The 18,737-nt window shown below is 39.8% G+C and overlaps 1 protein-coding gene across 1 annotated transcript in view; it reads right to left on the reverse strand.

Moving 5' to 3' along the window:
• Positions 1-6,521: 6,521 nt before the first annotated feature.
• LOC139720718 (bone morphogenetic protein receptor type-1B-like) overlaps positions 6,522-18,737 on the reverse strand; it is a 90,617-nt gene continuing 78,401 nt past the window's right edge. The window contains exons 5-10 of the mRNA XM_071632073.1: positions 14,759-14,900; positions 13,572-13,764; positions 11,439-11,736; positions 10,575-10,750; positions 9,750-9,880; positions 6,522-9,103 (exon numbers count right to left, since the gene is read on the reverse strand). Coding sequence (XP_071488174.1) covers positions 8,981-9,103; positions 9,750-9,880; positions 10,575-10,750; positions 11,439-11,736; positions 13,572-13,764; positions 14,759-14,900 — 1,063 coding nt within the window. The 3' untranslated portion in view covers positions 6,522-8,980. The remainder of the gene's footprint in view (positions 9,104-9,749; positions 9,881-10,574; positions 10,751-11,438; positions 11,737-13,571; positions 13,765-14,758; positions 14,901-18,737) is intronic.

Consider the following 18,737-nt stretch of genomic DNA (forward strand, 5'->3'; position numbering starts at 1 on the left):
AGGAAAGCAAGAGGGGAACCAGACGAAAAATTTTATAATTCATTTTCTTTTGTGCTCTCGCCAATTTTGAGACGAAATGCTCACCAAATGCACGAGAGGTATTCCGTAAAAACCAGGATCTGTTTCCTGGGTGACATTGCAAATACCAAAGAAAGGAGGGCTACCACAGTTGTTTAGGGTGTACAATAATGTCATCTGTCATTAGTAGAAGTAAAGTAACTGGGATGAGGCATGAAGACGATGAATTTCTCTGAAAACTGACTCAAGAAATAGTAGCCTAACACAGAAAATAATATTTGTGTATGTGCATGTGCTTTGTGTTGAAGTGTGACAGCGCATATGGAACACATGGTTGTTTCTATATTATTAATTTCAATCCCCAGTTAAAGTCTCTTCACCCACATGTATTGTCACTATCATGGATGTAACCTGATTTGAAATTTGCCAGGCCCGCAGTGTTTTTTGGCTTGTTCAAAGAATAGATAGGAAAGCACTTCAACAAACTAGGTGGGATTATGGTCTGACAGTCAACTTGATCTGGATATACATTTGCTGCCGCTCTTATTTGTGCCAGTTAATGATCAGTCGATGACATGTGTAGGTTTCTAAACGAGTATGTCATAGCATGTTGTCTTCAGACTGTCCCGGATTAGTGGCGACTTTCTGCTGTCTTTCTTCTGTTGAAACTCTTTATTAGTACTTGATTTTGAGTTTGGCTCTAAAATCAGATAAATTCCTTCAAATTGTATCTCTCCTTTCCCCAAAAAATACTACACTGCCTTATCAATAGTCATAATATAGTATCAATAGCTTGGTTTGTTCTTTCTTTTCTTCTGTTTTATGTCAAGATAATTGTTGCACTCAAAAACCTCTTGAACATACTGCCAGAGGCAATTCCACAGAATCTAGCAAAGACTGATGAAACTGAAGGCAACCACCCCCACAACAAAACAAACACTAAAACACCCATGCTTTGTATCATTTGAAGACACCATAGCGGTGCATCATTTGCAGCCACCATAGAGAACAACACTTGCAGCTTAGCTCTCCTCCCATATACTGCCTCACATATGAACACAAATTGTCAAGATTTAAAGGAAAATACACATGAATGAAGAATGTGTCGTGTGTTTCCCAAGCATATTTCACAAATATGGACTTGTAAGACAATTTTTGCAAGTGATTGAATTTGTGATAGAGAACGGTTGTGAATGGAGAAATATATTTCATCCCTTTTTCAGGAGAAACGTTGACAATATCCAGTGTTGGAGACAGTATACAGGGCAGGTGTATTACGGGAGGCAAGATTTTTGCAGTCTGTTGATTTTCCAATTATTGGTTGACTCGTGAAACTCGCAAAAATTGTATAATGCGAAATATACCAGGTTGAGAGTATTGAAAAGCAGATTACCGGTATATGAAAATGTTGGATTTACAATGTACATTGAAATGCAGTATGTTCTGGGAGCTAGAGTAATTTGTGCCTTTGCAAATTGAGAAATAATAACACCTTGACTCTCAATCTGCATACACATTTATTGAGGTTGAATAAAATGTCAGAAAGCGAATGTTTTAAAGATAAAAAACCAAGATTAAGCTATGTGTGAATCAAAGAGAATACTTATTTTATGCTATTTTATGTGGACTTGTATGTGATTAAGATTGTCTGTTATGGGCTTAACAGAATAAAAGCAAAAACATATCTGTGTCTCAACTTATGTCAAATTTCATTGTGTGTGAGAAGTTTTGTTGACCTTCAATTTTAATTTTGTGGGGTTCTGTTCTACGATGTGGTAAATGTGATATTGATCTTTCATACGAACAACACATAAAAGGGTCACACACACATGTCATACACTGTAACATTACTCAAACATCAACAAACTTTATCATTTTTAAGTGGCTGTATTTTTGAAATCTCTCTTTGCACTTCGACGCTTCAGTGAAGAGAAAGATGGCACAGTGCTCACTCTGATTTTCAGACGTTTTATTGAAAATGTAGTCATTATTAACAAAGTAGTAACTGTTAGGGGGGAATCAGCTTACTCCCTCCACGGCCTACCAGTACAAGCCTACAGGATACTAAAGTTTTTTTCTTTCTAAATATGTACACATTTCCCTCTCAAAGCTGTACTTTGAATATCTTAGTAATCTTACACCAGACCCAAAGGTCCTCCTAAACTTTAGGACGACTCCTTCAGGTTGCCCCTCCCTGCTCCCTCTTCCACTCGAAAAAACTGAAGACGGCTGGAAGCAGCGAGTCAGAAATTGGCTCTCTGCCTGCTACTCTTGAATGAATACATGATGCGTGGAAATGTAGGGGACAGAATGTCAAAAAACAAATTTTGTGGTTGCTCTTCATTTGGACTAGCAAACATGGGATAGACATGTAAGACTGCAGTAACAATGGGTCGGCCAAGCATAACATTGCAGAGACGGGGAATGCTTGGTGAAGTGGTTGGGCGCGGTCACGTTACCACGGTAATCACATCATGCCCTGTCCAGTCGCTCTACAAGTTACGAACATCACCTGAGCACAAAAACGTCCCCCCATCAATAGCATTACACACTGTACTACAGTTGAACTTAAACACAAAAATTGTAGAATGGCTAACATAGAACGTACAGAGAATATCTGAATCTTTTTTTCTCCTTTTTAAAATTTTGATGGAGATGGAGGGGTATACATTCACACTTGTTAATAAATAATCATCGGTTCCAACAAACCTAAATCAAGGACTACATTTGTCTCCAATGTAACGTGAGAGATTACCTGGGCAGGTACACCCCAAAAATTGGATATTCAGTGCTGTTATATGTTCTTCTAAGAAATGTAATGAAATAACTATTCCCTGTTTAACGCATGAAACACAAAGTGTATTCTGTAACGCTATCAATTTTTTAGAGTCAGTATTCCAAACTTGCAAATGAAAATAATTGCATATAAATCACAATACACAACTTAAAAAGATGGTACATGAAAGTCGTATTGTACAATGATGGATACTACAAAACCAGAGGCAAACAATTGAGTGCATGATGGGAAGCCAAATGAAATCAGTGAGGGATAAAGAAAAAGAGTACAAGCCTTCTATCAGACGATTGTTACAGGATCCCAGCCATGCATACGTTGCTGTTATTACTGGTAAATAAATTGTGCTGGTATTCTACATTACACACGGTGAATGGCTGAAGAGAAAAAATTGGGTCAAGTTCAATTTTCTTTTTCATTTTAAAAGCGACTCTTTCTGCAAAAAGACCCAGTTCCTGTTAGCAAAGACACACATCTACCTAGTTAGTACCAAGCGAAGTTATTACCATCAAGGTATAATTTTGTGCACGGACACGAGTACTTGTGCAATGTGTACATTGTCTCCTCTGATTTTAACACTGTGCTGATGAAAGCATGGAGTAATGGGAGACTAGTGAAGTCATAGGTGTGTTGGTTCTTGCTATGTAAGAGCAAGCTATCAATACAAGTGAAGGCTGTGATTTTTGGTAGTAGACATAACAAGTCCTAGCACATGGGAAAGATGAAATACATTTATTAATTGATCCTTGCTTCTATCTTAAGTACATTTCATATGCATTAAACCCAGTAATGCAATGTGCATATACCACTGTGTTAGCGAGTGAGCTAATGAATGATGGTGCTCCATTGGATTCGAATTACAAATTTTTGTAATTACAATGTCATTATTGATGCAAATTGCAACGGAGTCAAGACAATATGAAATCTGAAAATTGATGTGGAAAAACGCCTTCAGGAGCATGCCTGAAAATAACTAATAACTCTAAAAACCAAAGTAATGGATCATAATGGATATTCTGTTACTCTTCGGCAGTACTGGATTGCTCACGCGAGCTTACACAAATAACACTGGCACGTTACTGAAACACCTATCGATACATAATGCCCTTACAATTACTAGACGTTAAAAGTCCCGACATTGTCGAATTATTTTCCCCCATTAGGCAGTGTCTTTACATAAAAACGTAACAGTAATTCTGCAGCAATTCCTGTCTTTCTCTGCAAACTTGGTCATAAGCTTTTAAAGAGATTTTTTGATCCTATACCCTACACAGGAACATCGCTGCATCCTCACGCCGTGGGCGATTGCATTCTGGAAACGTAAAGGTTGTTCCTGTTTGTTATGATACACCTACATTTACATACAAATGAATAATAAGAATCTATTTGGTGCATGATTAAATAAGAGTGCTGTTTTTCTCTGAGGGATATCATCATTAGGTGAAGTTCTGACACCTTGTGTGAATCATTTCTAGGCGAATATCCATGTGAAACAATTGGTTTCATGTCATGGACTAGAAACATAATACCAAACAAAAGGACCATCTAGGAATATGAGTACATAAAAAAAGAAAAAGTAAACAACTTGAAAAGATTCCTCAAAAATAGGATATCAATTTCAGAATTTCTGGAGGTAAATAATCATTTAGTACGACGTCAGGGGCATGAAATGATATGCACATATCAGTAGTACCTATACCTGCAACAAATAGTACACTTATTGTCACAGGATGATAAAATGGTCTGTATAAAATAAGGTATAATGATAATCTCACTAGATAATTCAACAGAAAAAGGTAAACTACTGACACGGGGAATAGAACAGCTGAGGTCTACGAGAAGTTGACTTTTCATGGGTAAACGCCTGGTTCGTATAATCATGTAGTTGTACAATCGTAGTACATATAAATATTTACAGGCAGAAGTAATGTACAACCGTGTGCCAGCTCTCAATTTTTTTTTTCTCTCTCTCTTTCTCCCTCTCACTGTCTCACTCACATAACTTCCATCATAATACTAAGTAGAGAAAAATATAAATATCAACATAGTGGTTCTTTGTACAAATCACCCACAAATTAACAAGAAAAAATAATAAATGAGAGTACACTAAAACACAACTGAGCTGATTGTAAATGCTAAAACTTAACATCTTTACCATAAGCAGTGCACAGGTGCAGGGCAGTGTAATATACTGTATGCCATGATCCTTTAACAAGTCTTGGGTGACATCATCTTTCTTAAAGTCAATAAAGTTACTGCTTTGAGTAACAAAAGCAGAAAATGTTTTTTTATCATACAAGGACCTGCTTATGCAGTCATACCACTTTCCAATATTACAAGGGCATGTATCAATTGGACTTTTATCTATTCTAAGAATGGGGGAAAAAAATAGAATGGTCACGGCCTTAATCTGTTCCTGCCACTTGGGCTTTAATTCCATTCACGCAGGTGATCATTTCAACCAAGTATCACAAGATTTTCTTCGGTCTTGTCATGTAAAACGAAACGTTTCTGTACAATCACACAAGATCTAGTACCTCAAACATTGGTGGACCTGTGCAAATACTACTACGGTGAAAAAAAAAAAGTGAAGAAAAAAACTTTTTGGGCAGGGTAGCTCTATTCATGTTATCAGAACCAGACAAAATGTCAATATTTTTCACCACAAAATGGTGAACTGCCTTGATAAAAAACAATAACAAATTTCATTCTCTCTTGCTGAAAATTAATGATAAATTTCATTCTCTCTTGCTAAAATTTATGATAAATTTCATTCTATCTTGCTAAAAATTATTGATAAATTTCATTCTCTCTTGCTTATGGAAAAGACCTAAAAAGCAAGCCTTACTTTGCCCACTCTCTCAACATGCATCTTCAATGCTTTGAACACTCCAGGAACCCAACAGAACACTGGCATATCACTTAGAGTGACGTTCATGTGGGATACTTAATTTGTTTCAACTACAAGCAGTGAGGTCACCTTCACGGAAGTACTGGAGTGAATTTGAACCACATAAAACCTATTTTTTTCTCTCAAAAGCATGTTATTAAGTTTGCTCAACTGGACTTGAAAATCAAAGAGTTGTGACTACGAAGTTGACATCATTGAAAAGGAAACCAGATGGTTTGAAAGAGGAGTGCGTGAAGCTGTGTATGTGAACAGGGAAAATCCTTTCCTTGAGGGGAGGGGGGCACTCCAGCACAACCTTTCACCAACATCACAAGTCAGTGATCTGGAATATTCCTCGACGTACAAACAATAAAGGCGGTAACATGGCCCGTTTACCCATCACAGATGAATGCTCACGAGCCACACATTCTCTCCGTGATTTTCACAAGTAAGCCCAGGTGGTTGAACAGATTTACATTGTAATTACGTGCTTTTATCATACTACCTGGATGAACCAAAATCTACATCAATATATTTCCTTCTTTAACTTTCATCCCTCGCCTCCAGCAGGATCAACATGCGCTGGATGCCTACTTTGGACCGAAAACACAGTACTGATAAATACTATTGGCTGCCTTTTTCATCACAGCTAAGTTTGTACCAGCACGAGCTATCAACATAAAGTATTTAGGGGCTTTTATTTTCCCTTTGTTTGTTTGTGTTTTTTCGGCTGTAAACAAACAAGAATACAGAAATACGTATGACCCCTGACAAAGAATAAATCACATAATAGCAACTGTTTGGAACCATTTGCACGGTTTACATGTGTGGTTATATAACATGGCGTGTCTGTTTACAGTGATTTGGTAATATAAAAAAATACTGCTTTTCTTTATCATTGGTGAGACACGGTTCAATCTGCTATTCTAAATGATAACAAAGCAAGGTTATAGTACAGTACATATACAGTATATCTACAGAGAGTACAGAACTTCAAACCGAAATTCCAAAATCATAATAGACTAATCAATTTTACTACACATCTCCTGTACACGGTTTAAATAAAAGGTGACATTAGAATCACGTTTTTGATAGAACACTATCTTTAGCTATCACACAGTGACATGTTTACAAATTTCTTCCAGGTAAAAACTGTACAATTCCAAATTCGCTGTTCATCACAATTCAGATTCATTCTTGATGAAATTTGGCAAATCTTTTCAATTTGATAGAAAAAAAAAAACATATTTTCAGAGAGCTGCATGTTGTGATGGGGCATGGTATTCACTCAGATTGGAATCTCCTCTTCAGGACTTCAATTTTCATCAATTCCACGTGGGAACGCTTCACACTTTTCACGCTTCTAACAAGGTGAAAGGAGTGTTGAATGAAGTAAAATGAAATTAAAATTGTCTACACTCTCTCAGTATGTATTCTGTTTATAATTTGGGTGACTTCTTTAAAATCTTGTCTTTATAAACGATTTTCTGGAATATTAGGACAAATGTTTATTCAATATTTTCTCAGAGCAAAAATAGATGGAAAAAGTATGATATGTGTGCGAATTGAGTGTAGACAAACTGCTCGAAGATCAAGCTATCCATTACCTGATTTCTGGCATAATAAGATTAAAACACGGAAAATAAACACATAAAACTTCTAAATCACTATATTTGTGATGGTATTTCTTTATGGATGTGGTCTAGAGTACATTTTACTTTTTACGTTGTTGGTAAATCTGAATGAAAATGAATGGAAGTTCCGACTTCTCTTGAAATCTAATATCAGAACCATAACCATAGTGGGAAAAATTGAGATTCTAAATTACCAATATATGCCAGTGGGATCTTACAAGTATAAATAGCGAATTAAAATCAACAAGAACGTTTCACTGGTAAAGGTACACTGACCTATGGGAAAGTGTAGTAACAGTGTTCCTGTACTTTTGATGATTATAGGACGTGTCAGTTAGAAGCCCCGTTTGGTATGAATGAAAGCACTTACGATTATCAAAACTAAATAGAACTCTTCAAGAACAGATCTATGGCTGACAGGGAGTTGATCTAGATTCTGTTTCTACAAGACTGAGGATGACATTAGAGCTGTTTTACATATCAACTGAAAATAAGAGTGTTTCTCCTGGAGTTGTGATATTACATCTTTGTTACAATATATATGTACATGCAGCTCATATATATATATAGATATGTTTATACATATGATAAAAAATTGGCACTTTTTAATATCAAATCATTCCCATCTCACATCTGAATTTGCCCCATCTTATACAAGCTACTCGTCCATCACAGAGCATTTTAGGTCATCTGAATTAAGTACTCTTAGACTCGGTGACTAGCCGTAATTCTCGTGCTCAGAATCATAAATACAGTTTGAAGCTACTCTTGGTCGTCTACCCCCGGCTGTCCCCGACTTCTGATGGACGACCGGGACTGGGTTCTGTGGCAGCTACAAAAAAAATCTACTGGTACTGCATAAGTCTAGTACTCGTGTTCTCTACCTGGAGGGCCCAGCCCGCAGTACTCGTCTCTCTTCTCCCTGGGCGGGTCCACGAAGCTGAAGTACTGAGTCCATCTCACACATCGAAATGAAGTGAGGACTTTCGCATAGTACAGAGTCAGAGGATACAGTTACACCGTGATCTGTTGCTTTTTTTCCCCCTCCTTCCTACGATTTAAGTACTTGCACCCTGAAATACACAACCCATGTGGACATGGTAACAACCCTCGTTGCCCATCACAGCACTTTAAAATCATTTCTGCCACGTCGGTCCTCGTGAGCGCTCTCATCATATCCAGGCCGATACCTTTGGTGAGGCATAAGTACCATAGTTTTGTTTCATCTTTTCAATTTGTGTTTTTTCCTCCACAAAGCAAGTTGCCGCCAGCTACCTCAGTACGAGTCGGCTGAGAAGGGCTGTGCCGAAACGTCTCGCCTCTGAGACGTGGTCACGTCATATGTCCAGTTTTCTGGCAACAAGGACGAGTGAAGTTTACATCCACCTTCCATAGCATTCTTCCTATACGGAGACACTTGGTGTCCAAGCCATGACTGCAATGCTCTTCACAACCTTGCGGGACACGAGTCTTTGTGTTTTAATTTTTTTGAACATCTTTACGTTTGTTATAGGCCCAATGACTATGGTGCAGGGGTGCAAACAACATGTGCACAAAGGCAGTCCAGCGGCTGCGAACCTGTCGAGCGGCGGAAAGCGCACAGTCCGTGGAATTCTGGCTTTCTCGCTTCGCCGCGGCCCACAGCTACACCTTGTACTCGTTCTCCTGCAGTTTGGCTAACGTCTTCTTGACTCGTAGCGATGTCACCCGGGCGGCGGGGTTCTGGTTCCAGCACTCCGACATGACCTTTGACACCGTGCGCAGTATCTGCAGTAGCAAGAGGAAAACACACAGCAGTGTGCAATAATTATTTAAGAAATCTGTAGTGGGATTTAACTTCCACTTACATAGGCTTTCCTTTTCAGTGCAAGTGGCAACATTTCGAAAGATAGACACTTTGTTCAAGATTTTCATTTTGTGACAGTTCGATGCCACGACGTGTCGACCCTTCAGCCCTTGCCTTGCCTATGGCTACTCCTCCAAAACACCAATGAAGTTCCCCATGTCTGCCCTGCTGCGTGAGAGTGCTTCTCCACTTAGCATTCAAATCCCTTCATCATCCCAACTCTGCTTTCTAATGTCCAAAGATATTGAACTCACTCTTCCACATGCATGCAAAAGTGTGCAAAATTTACTCCCTCCCTAAATAGGAAGAGGTCAACTCTGCCCGTAAACCTCTACATACATGCCTAAGGGTTAAACACACTGCCTCTCCAAGCAACGGTGCAGCTATCAAAAAGTTGCACAAAAGTGCATCTGACTATGGAAAATTACTTTAGTCAGGGTTGATTCCTGCCACATGGTCCTGATAGCAGCAATCAAAGTCAAATTTTGCAAAAGGCAGGAAAGAGAACTTGGATGAGACACAGAAGAAGAAACAAAAAAAGAGGAGGAGGAGAAGAAAAGTTCTTACATCATCCCCACTCCATCTGTTTGGTATGTCTGGTCTCCGCCTCTCCAGTACTATCACCCTCCTCATGTCCTCAATGCTGGGATCCGTGGGAACCGCATCGTAGAATGGCAGCTGGCAGTCTTCGACGATACCTGGGGAGGGAGGCAAGCATGCAGTGGTGAGACATTTGGCACATGCACGCATCTGACCTTGACCAGTGAAATTTAAGTTAGCCGACTTTTCACATCACAGAGAAGTGGAAATTGGACACAATCTTGTAGGAGCAAATACTATAAGCAATACCTTCCCAGTAGCAACTGCATTATCCCCTGGCTACTTGTGCACAAGTATTGGGTCTACAAGAGGCCACACATTTCTTACAGCACACTGTTCATCTGCCCTTCATAATTGCCACTAGCTTGATATCAGCTTGAAACTTACAGGAAATTCAGGAATATTTTGTAAGAGGCAAAAAGGAATTCAATCTCAGTAGACTTTATCAAGACATAAAAGCTATAAGACATCTCTGAAATATGATGCAATAGCTTCGAAAAACTGTATGCACTGCACGTTCACCATTAGGTATTGATAGAAGAAACTCTAATCTTTTGATCAAAGTCATTTCTCTGGTCAGCATATCATAAATGAACATGAATTTACGCTACGAATGCAGACACTCTCATCTACATCTTGGGAAGCTAGTATACCAAGCATCTACAAGGAATGGGTTAATAGGTGGGGGAAGAAGGGGCTCTACACATCACTTTCCTTGCAGCAAGAGAGACATCCCATGAGTAGGAGTTCCAAGAATTCCCCCCCCCCCCCCCATTCGTCTCTTCTCCTCACCTCTCGTGACACATCTCCTGGCAATCTCCCACAGGACCATACCGAAGGAGTACATGTCGGCCATCTTGTACGCGTCAAAGGAGTTCCGCATCATCGTGTCGTCCAGGATCTCTGGAGGCAGGTACCGCCTGGTGCCTATCCTCGTGTTCTGACCCAGGTCGATCTCATTGGCTTCACTATGGGTGAGCAGTGGGCAGTTAACATTGCATTGATTATTTAAAGGTATGTTGCAAGAGACTTCATATTATATGCCTGCCTGGCAGAAGGGTCCCAAGGCTTGAAGGCTTGAAAAATCGTAACAAATGATGATTGGACCATATGAAAGAGCTTTCAAAATTATGTCAAATTATGCCAGGCAGGCAGGTAACAAAACGATGATGATGATGATGACAATGATGATGATGACAATGATGTATTGTCATCATCATAATACTGACAGAGCTATCGTTTACTATTCTCTATACACACAATACAAATTTTATAAGAAATTTGTGGAATTTGATATTAAGTTCTCATTAATACAGTGAAACAAGAAGCAAGATTGTATACGAATTCTGTAGAATATTTGACAATGTCACGGCCTCACCAGTCTCAAAATCACATAAATCATCACTCACATTAGACCTGAAATCAGATTCTTACCATCAAGGTTTTGTTGTGTTGAAATAATTTTGAAATGATGATCTCGCGGGGCAGGAGTGAGTTGTTGTTTCTGAATTCTATCAACCAAAACGCATGATTCCATGGCTCTTTCTGAACCCTATGGATATATGACACATCCTGACTTAATTAAAATGACTGTTAGGTCCCCTCATGTGTGGACTGTAATTGCAAAGTTGCACAAGGAGAAATGGACTGACTGACCTTAGGAAGCGAGCCGCCAGGGACATGTCGGCTATCACGCATGTGCCGTTCTTCTTCACGAGGATGTTGGTGCTTTTGACGTCGCGGTGTGCGATGGCCGGCTTGCCCTGCATGCCGCAGATCTCGGTGTGCAGGTGGGCCAGGCCATTGGCGGCCGAGTAGGCCAGCCGCAGCATGCTCTGCGAGTCCAGGATGTTGACCCGGAGGAAGTCGTAGAGGGAGCCGTGTTCATGATACTCTGATATGAGGAAGAGCTGCGTGTATGACCCACTACCTCGGATATCTGCTGCTATAAAACCTGGAAGTGTGGAAATAAAATTTCACATTTAGATTCCCCAGAAAATTCATTTGTTTAATTCCCCATATATGAGACAAAGGTTTCATTCTTTATGCAGGACATGGCTTAATATACATTTGTACACGCCAAGGGTATACTGTAAAAACCGAAAAAAAAAATTGCAGCATGATACTTTCATGAATGTGAGCTAACAGCCTTTGTCGTGGCATGAAACTTTTGCAAATCGCCACTGGCACTTCAATGCACTGTGTAGAAAAATACTTTTACATACATTTCACTTTTGAAAATCTTAGCTGCTTGCGTAATTTGCGAAAGTTTCATGCATGCGAATATTCCTGATTTTTTACAGCATTAGTCCAACGAAAGGACGCTACAGACTGTGTATTGAATGGAACCCATCACACACAGAGGTACAAGGACAGTGCACTGTAAGTGAGGTTTGCTTCATTGGTTACAAAGAAATGAACTATTCACTCACTGATAAAATTGCACATATAATATCATCCAAGAAATCGGTCCCTCCATTATATGTGCCAATGCCATATTTGTTTTACACTTTTGACTGGGTGCTCAATTCTGTACAAAGTTTTTGACATTTGTTCTATGAAAAAATGAACTTTATAAATTACATTTAGTATTTTCAATCATCCTCAAAATAAGATCGAGCAAAAACGTCTGTCCAGCCACTAATATTTATTTTTGGCATCGTCCTTTCAGCTTATTATATCCCATAAAAATCACAGCTTTACAGAATGTTGCACATACATGTATAATCTATTTGGAATTACAGCTTCGATACTTGCTGCGCCCACATTTTATTGTCATTCTTCATGTAAGTATCAATCACGAAAACCAAAGGTTTGCCACCAACAAGTGGCACTCGGCACAAGAGAAAGATGGTATGCCACAGACAAAAGAATACAGCTTCTCCTATTTCCCTTACTGCAAGAAAATGGAATGATGAAGCAATTCTTTACATAAAATGAAGATGCAAAAAAAATCAAGGTGACAAATCCTAAGATTATCCAGTATACGACATGCTCTTGCCACTTCAAATATGAGGATGTCCACAGATGCATCAATCAGACTTATGTTTGCCTTGCCAAAATGATGGAACATTACCATGTTGCATTCGTTTAGAGTGTCAAAATTGTAACCTAGCGCACAGAGCTGAAACCTAACGAACACGGTGCACGATGCCTCGCCTTCCTTCTTTGCCTCTTGAATCATTGAAGTGCTCAAATTTCAGAAATTCATCTTTCTTGATCAGTCTGGCCGACACGAGGTGTCTAAATGCTCGTAGCTGGAGGCCATTTCGCAAGTAGAATGTGCTCCCTCTTCCCTGCCTGCAAGGCGCATCTCCATTCACACTTGATTAAGGGGCCACATAAATATGAATGCTCGTTTCATGTTTCGCATGGAGGCATCTCAATCTTCATGTCTTTCTTATTTTCCCCCTTCTCCCACTGATTTTCAAACAAGACTGAAACTGGTGGGAGCTTCATTTAACCATCACAACATGAGACTTGGGATGATTTCAAAACGATGCACGACAGCATTCTATCAACAGTTTACTCTCTGTTGATGCATGGATTGGCTACGTGAGAAAGGGTGCCTTATTTCTTGCTTCTCACAGACACATTACCAAGTTTTCGCGGTGACATTCTACGAACATGGCTGCATTCTGATCTCTCAAATAGGTACTTTTAAAGAGCAGATGCCAATTCCACTTTATAGTTTGCGATAAAAACAATGACAAAATCAAAGTCCTTCAATATCTCCCCCACCACCCCCCCCCCCAACCTTCTCTCTTCATTACCATGGTAACGACTTACTCAGGATATTTGTATGCCTCATCAGGACAGTCTGGTAGATTTCAGTTTCCCTGAACCAGCTGGCCTCTTCCGCAGTGCAATAGATCTTGACGGCGACACTCTCCCCTCTCCACTTTGCCTTCCACACCTCTCCAAACCGCCCCTTCCCCAGGGGCCGGATGAGCTGCACTTGTTTGGCGATAGTGCGTTGAACCTGTGAGAAGCGGAACATATGACAGGAAATGTTAGTTCTCTTGTAAAAGAATTCTGGACTGCACATGCTGTTGGAGGTGGTGTGGTCTGGTGGACTGTGCCTTTAACATGTAGGTCGAGGGTTCAAAGTCCTGCCACAGCACTTGTGTCCTTGGGCAAGATGCTTCAACACACAATGCCTCTCTCTAGCCAAACATGTACATGGGTACCCTGATGGGAAGCTGAACATTGACACGGGTGGATTACGCATGTGTGTGCTGTAAAGTGGTTGCCTGGCTGGACTACCACCCAGGGAGTAGGGTGATCAATCGGATAGTAGGGCAGGTTCCAGTGACCACAGACTTACCATCTTGTCTAGTACTTTGAACACTCATTACAAAAGTCCCTATCATTACAGCACTTTACACACTCCCTGTGGTTAGATAACATGGAATATCAGTACATCTGACTAATGCACTGTGTTTCCACTACTTATTGTAGTCTGGCGCTTAACAATCTGATGGCCTTCTTTCTCTTGAAAAAGTTACCACAGCGCTCTTCCGGGTGACAAAAACTGAAAGAGAAAACACCTGCTACTAATTGTGCCATGTTACATTACGTAATGTAATATAACAAAATAATGATGTAGAATAAGTGCACAGTCTTCAACTGTCTTGAATGCACCCCCTGAAAAAGAGAAACGAAATTCACCGACTGATGTCTACTGCATCGCTGTGTGACTAGAAAATTAATCAAAGGGAGGTTCTTTGCTATGCCTTGATCATATCTTCAAATATGCCAGTCCTGGACATAAATTTGATATCTTTTGTTCTTTTTTGAAGTAATGGGAAAAACTATGCATGTGTTCTGCACTCTTGGCAATTTTTGCCTACATCTCGTCATTGTGCCATTTTGTTTTCTTAAAGATACAATTTACATATGAAGGAACTGTACTTTTCAGATTTAATTGATTTACATATGAAGGAACTCTACTTTTCAGATTTAAGTCCACTTACCAGCAGGGGCAGCCCAGACCCACTTCCCGAGGCGCTGGACTTCTCCAGGAGTTCTGATAACGTCTCCCCGGGGCCTATGAAGGACTCGTCCCGCTGGGCTGTCTCAAAGTCATACTGCCTCCTCACCTCACGTTTCTTGTACCTGCCAGAAATGAAGGGGAGAAAATAAAGAAGTTTATGAGTCAACACTAGAATAAAGACTTCCCACTTCAACATACTCTATGAAATACAGCAATGAATGAACAGGGAAGGGGGTCCTTGTGATCTCATTCTTCCATGCAAATGGATTATGCCAGGTAGCCGTAGATTCCTGCTGAGAGTGTCAAAACTGCTTCAGCTATGGCTCTGACCACGAAGATATAAATATTGCCGAGAGTCTCACAAAGGATTGTCCAGGTGTCAGTGGTCAAAAGAAATGCAATACTCAAGTTCTGCAGCATGGGCCCTGTGATTGTAAGAAGGAGAGAAGCTTTGTAATTTCTTCTCATGTCTTGTACTACAAAGCACACTCGTGATACTTTGACATAATTTTCTGTATTTGGAATATCATTATCACAATTTCCAAAGGTGATGTGGCAAGTTGTTGGTAGGATCTACATTGTTTAATTTCAAACAGAGAAACTTGACAGTGTTCACAAAAATCAAGGGTTGATGGGTGACTTCATTTTCAAAATTACTAGTTTATTCAAATTTTATGATGGAACAAAAAAAAAAACGGCTCAAAGAAATGCAACAACTTACATCAAATGTGAAGTTGGTAATCACGTATATTTCTCTAAATTTCTTACTAGAAATACGCAAGAAAATAATACACACACTATCAAGACTGTACATATTGATGGCAATCACTACATACTCAACGAACAATAATTTTGAATAAATTTCTGACACAAAGGTTCAAATTGCATCATCATTCATGCCACACTGATCAAAATCTTTGTTCACATTAGCACACATCCATTCATGATAATTCTTGACATTTACAAGAGATCATGCCAACAATACACATATGTGTAAACATCAGAACTTCTGAGAATTGGGTGGGTGAGGACTTCATTTCATTCACTAGTTGCTGTTACATCTCACCATGATACTCATCTAGTTTTTACTCCACGGGAAGGAATCAATAAAGGAAGACAAAAAAAAGAATCATTTTAAAAAATGAGTTGCTCTCTGAATGGGAAGTGTTTCCATCATCCCACGCTAAAAGTCTTGCCTTGCTCCTTTCTAGTTCTTGCTCCTTAATGCCATTACTTTCAATGCTCAAAGCATCTACTATGTGACTGTCTCTGTCCCATTTCATGCTGTCCAGATTCTGGCCCGTACACAGACAAGAATGGATGCACTCTTTTGCGACCGGTCCCTGCAACCCGTTACACTTCCGATGGCTAATTGAGATCAGCTTGGAGCTTTACGATGGGCTCCCGGTTGATGGCGTAATTTACGATGGGTGTTGGGGTTACGACGACGACGACGGGAGGGGCTCGCGTAGAAAACCATAAGCTCGATGGCACAAACAAATGAGGATCACTCGCCTTCCCCCGCCAGCCGCTCCTGTGATGGGCCCCAGCCTTTCCTTCTTGTTGGCATAGAAAGCCATGTCAGACACCAGACTGACAAACTCAGTTTCATGTCATCCTTTCTGTGTCTGTCCCGCTCCTTCTTTTTCTTCTTTCCCCTTCTATCCTTCCTTCCATCTATCTATCTATCTATCTATCTATCTACATGTATCTATCTATCTATCTATCTATCTATCTATCTATCTATCTATCTATCTATCTATCTATCTACATGTATCTATCTATCTATCTATTTATCTATCTTTGCATCTTGTACAAAGAAACTTCTCTTCAGTGATGTGCAGTTCATGACAACAAACACTGAACATGTACCCCCCCCCCCACTTTCTCTTGCATACATTCCACGAAGACTGTTTATGAGAACTGAAGTGTTTCATGAGCTGAAAGATGATACGTTTCGTAAGAGGAGATGCACCAAGGAGGCTTGACGAGTGCCCATTTCAGACCAACTCGAACTGTTGGCTGCCCACTGGACTCCCACTGACTACCCATTGAACTCCAGTTGTTTGTCCACTGATTCAGCGGGGAGAAATAGAATCATTGCTTCCAATGAATCTTTTGTCCTACTTTTACCCAAGAGGTGATGAAACCCAGTGAATGTAAAAACAAAAAGTGTAAAACTCTGAACCCCCAAATTTGCTCTATCCATATCTGTGCACATGCCACCTCAGTTGTATACGGAATGCTGGAGCACTTGCCTTTTCACTGGGCATTAAAAGTACATTGCTATATATGTATTTCAATTAAGTCAGTGGAAATTCAATGGCAATTCAATGGTGATTCAATGGAGAAGCCTTTCAGACCAGTCTCCTTCAGACTGACAATCAAACTTTTTGAAGTTATGTTGCAGGTGAAAAGGGTGACTTCAGTATGTTAACACTTTCATTGATGTTTCATCAGTGTTTTGATGAGACTTGATCCGAGGGCCTGTTCACACCAGGGAAATTCAACAGGTCCACCCACGGGCACCTGCTGAAAGCGATGCAATCTGAAAGGGGTTGGGACACAGGCTGTATCATCTTCTGGCATTAGAAGCCAAGCTTCTTCTCCTCGGCATGAATGAAAACATGTGATACCTTTGTTTACGGCACACACTGGACAGGATCCTGTTCATTTGATACCACACGAGACTAGCTTTCACTGAGTTAAGTTCTCTCCCCAGAGATGGGGAGTGTGGGTTTGAATTACAACTCATGATAGCACAAAAACCACAAACAGTAGAAAGCCACAACTACTTTGAAATGAAACTTCTTGATTATATGTAAGCATATATACAAAGTGTATATACATATAAACCTTAAATATATGGTGGGCAAACAACACATATAAGTGAGATAAATACATGATCAAATTTTGTTTTTATTGGAAAAGAATAACAGAAACCCTTGACTAATTCATAAATACAAATCCAACCCCTGCTTGAGCCACATGTCATTTAATAAAAACCCTCATCAACCACACTCACAGTCTGGAAATCTCAAGGAAATTTGCCTACTCTTTCCTAAGGTTGAGCACTGCTTACGAGCACCAACTGTGTCAAATGTCTTACTTCTGTGACATACCATTTTCTCTTTCCTTGGTTTTAACCATGGATGCAAACATTTGAAAACCGACTAGCCAAGAGAGCACTTGATGGTCTATCACATGAGTGAAGTCCGGACTTCGTGAAGTTTACACGGGACATTACCTGGGACGCTTCTTTTATCTTTGCATTGTACCATGAATGAAAGTATTTCAAATATGCTCTTTAGCAACCTGTACTGGTGCTTGTAACTTTAGCTAACCTTTTTTAAAATTCAGCAAAAACCTGACCTGCCAAGAGTATCCCTCAAATCGAAGGCAATCCAAGGGCAGAGCTTATCCATACAAATCTCAATATCAAACTGGAAACACTCCATGTGTGGTTGGGTTTACCATGAGAAAATCTATACCAGCCTGTACAGCTCTTGAATAAATGACTATTGCTTTGCAGTGCAAGGGGAAGCACATTCTCTTTCTTTTTTTCTTCTTTCAACGAAGAGAATTTATGAAACTCCTATGTAAGAAACCACACTCAAAACAGCCAAAAGTCCAACAATTTTGAACTTTACTTTTAGTGCTCTATATCAGAAAATGCTATCCACCTCTGACTGCACCATTGTAATCATGTCAGCACCTTTATCAGTGGACACATGAGCTGCTAACACAAAAGGTGTTAGTCCATCTGGTCCAAGAAACTACACTTCTGTGGTTTAGTACCGTAACTTCTTTTTTTTTTTTTTAAACAGTTTTTGCTGTTACGTGTAAGTATTTACTTAGGTAGAATAATAAGTTCTCTTTCATTTCAGCCCCTATGTTAGTCATAAGGGTCATATATCACTGTCGACATGATTCTGCTGCAGAATAATTAAATGACTCTG

This window comes from Diadema antillarum, unplaced genomic scaffold, assembly GCF_040938485.1.
Source record: "Diadema antillarum isolate AM-2024a unplaced genomic scaffold, OU_Dant_1.0 scf00000132, whole genome shotgun sequence".
NCBI lineage: Eukaryota > Metazoa > Echinodermata > Echinoidea > Diadematoida > Diadematidae > Diadema > Diadema antillarum.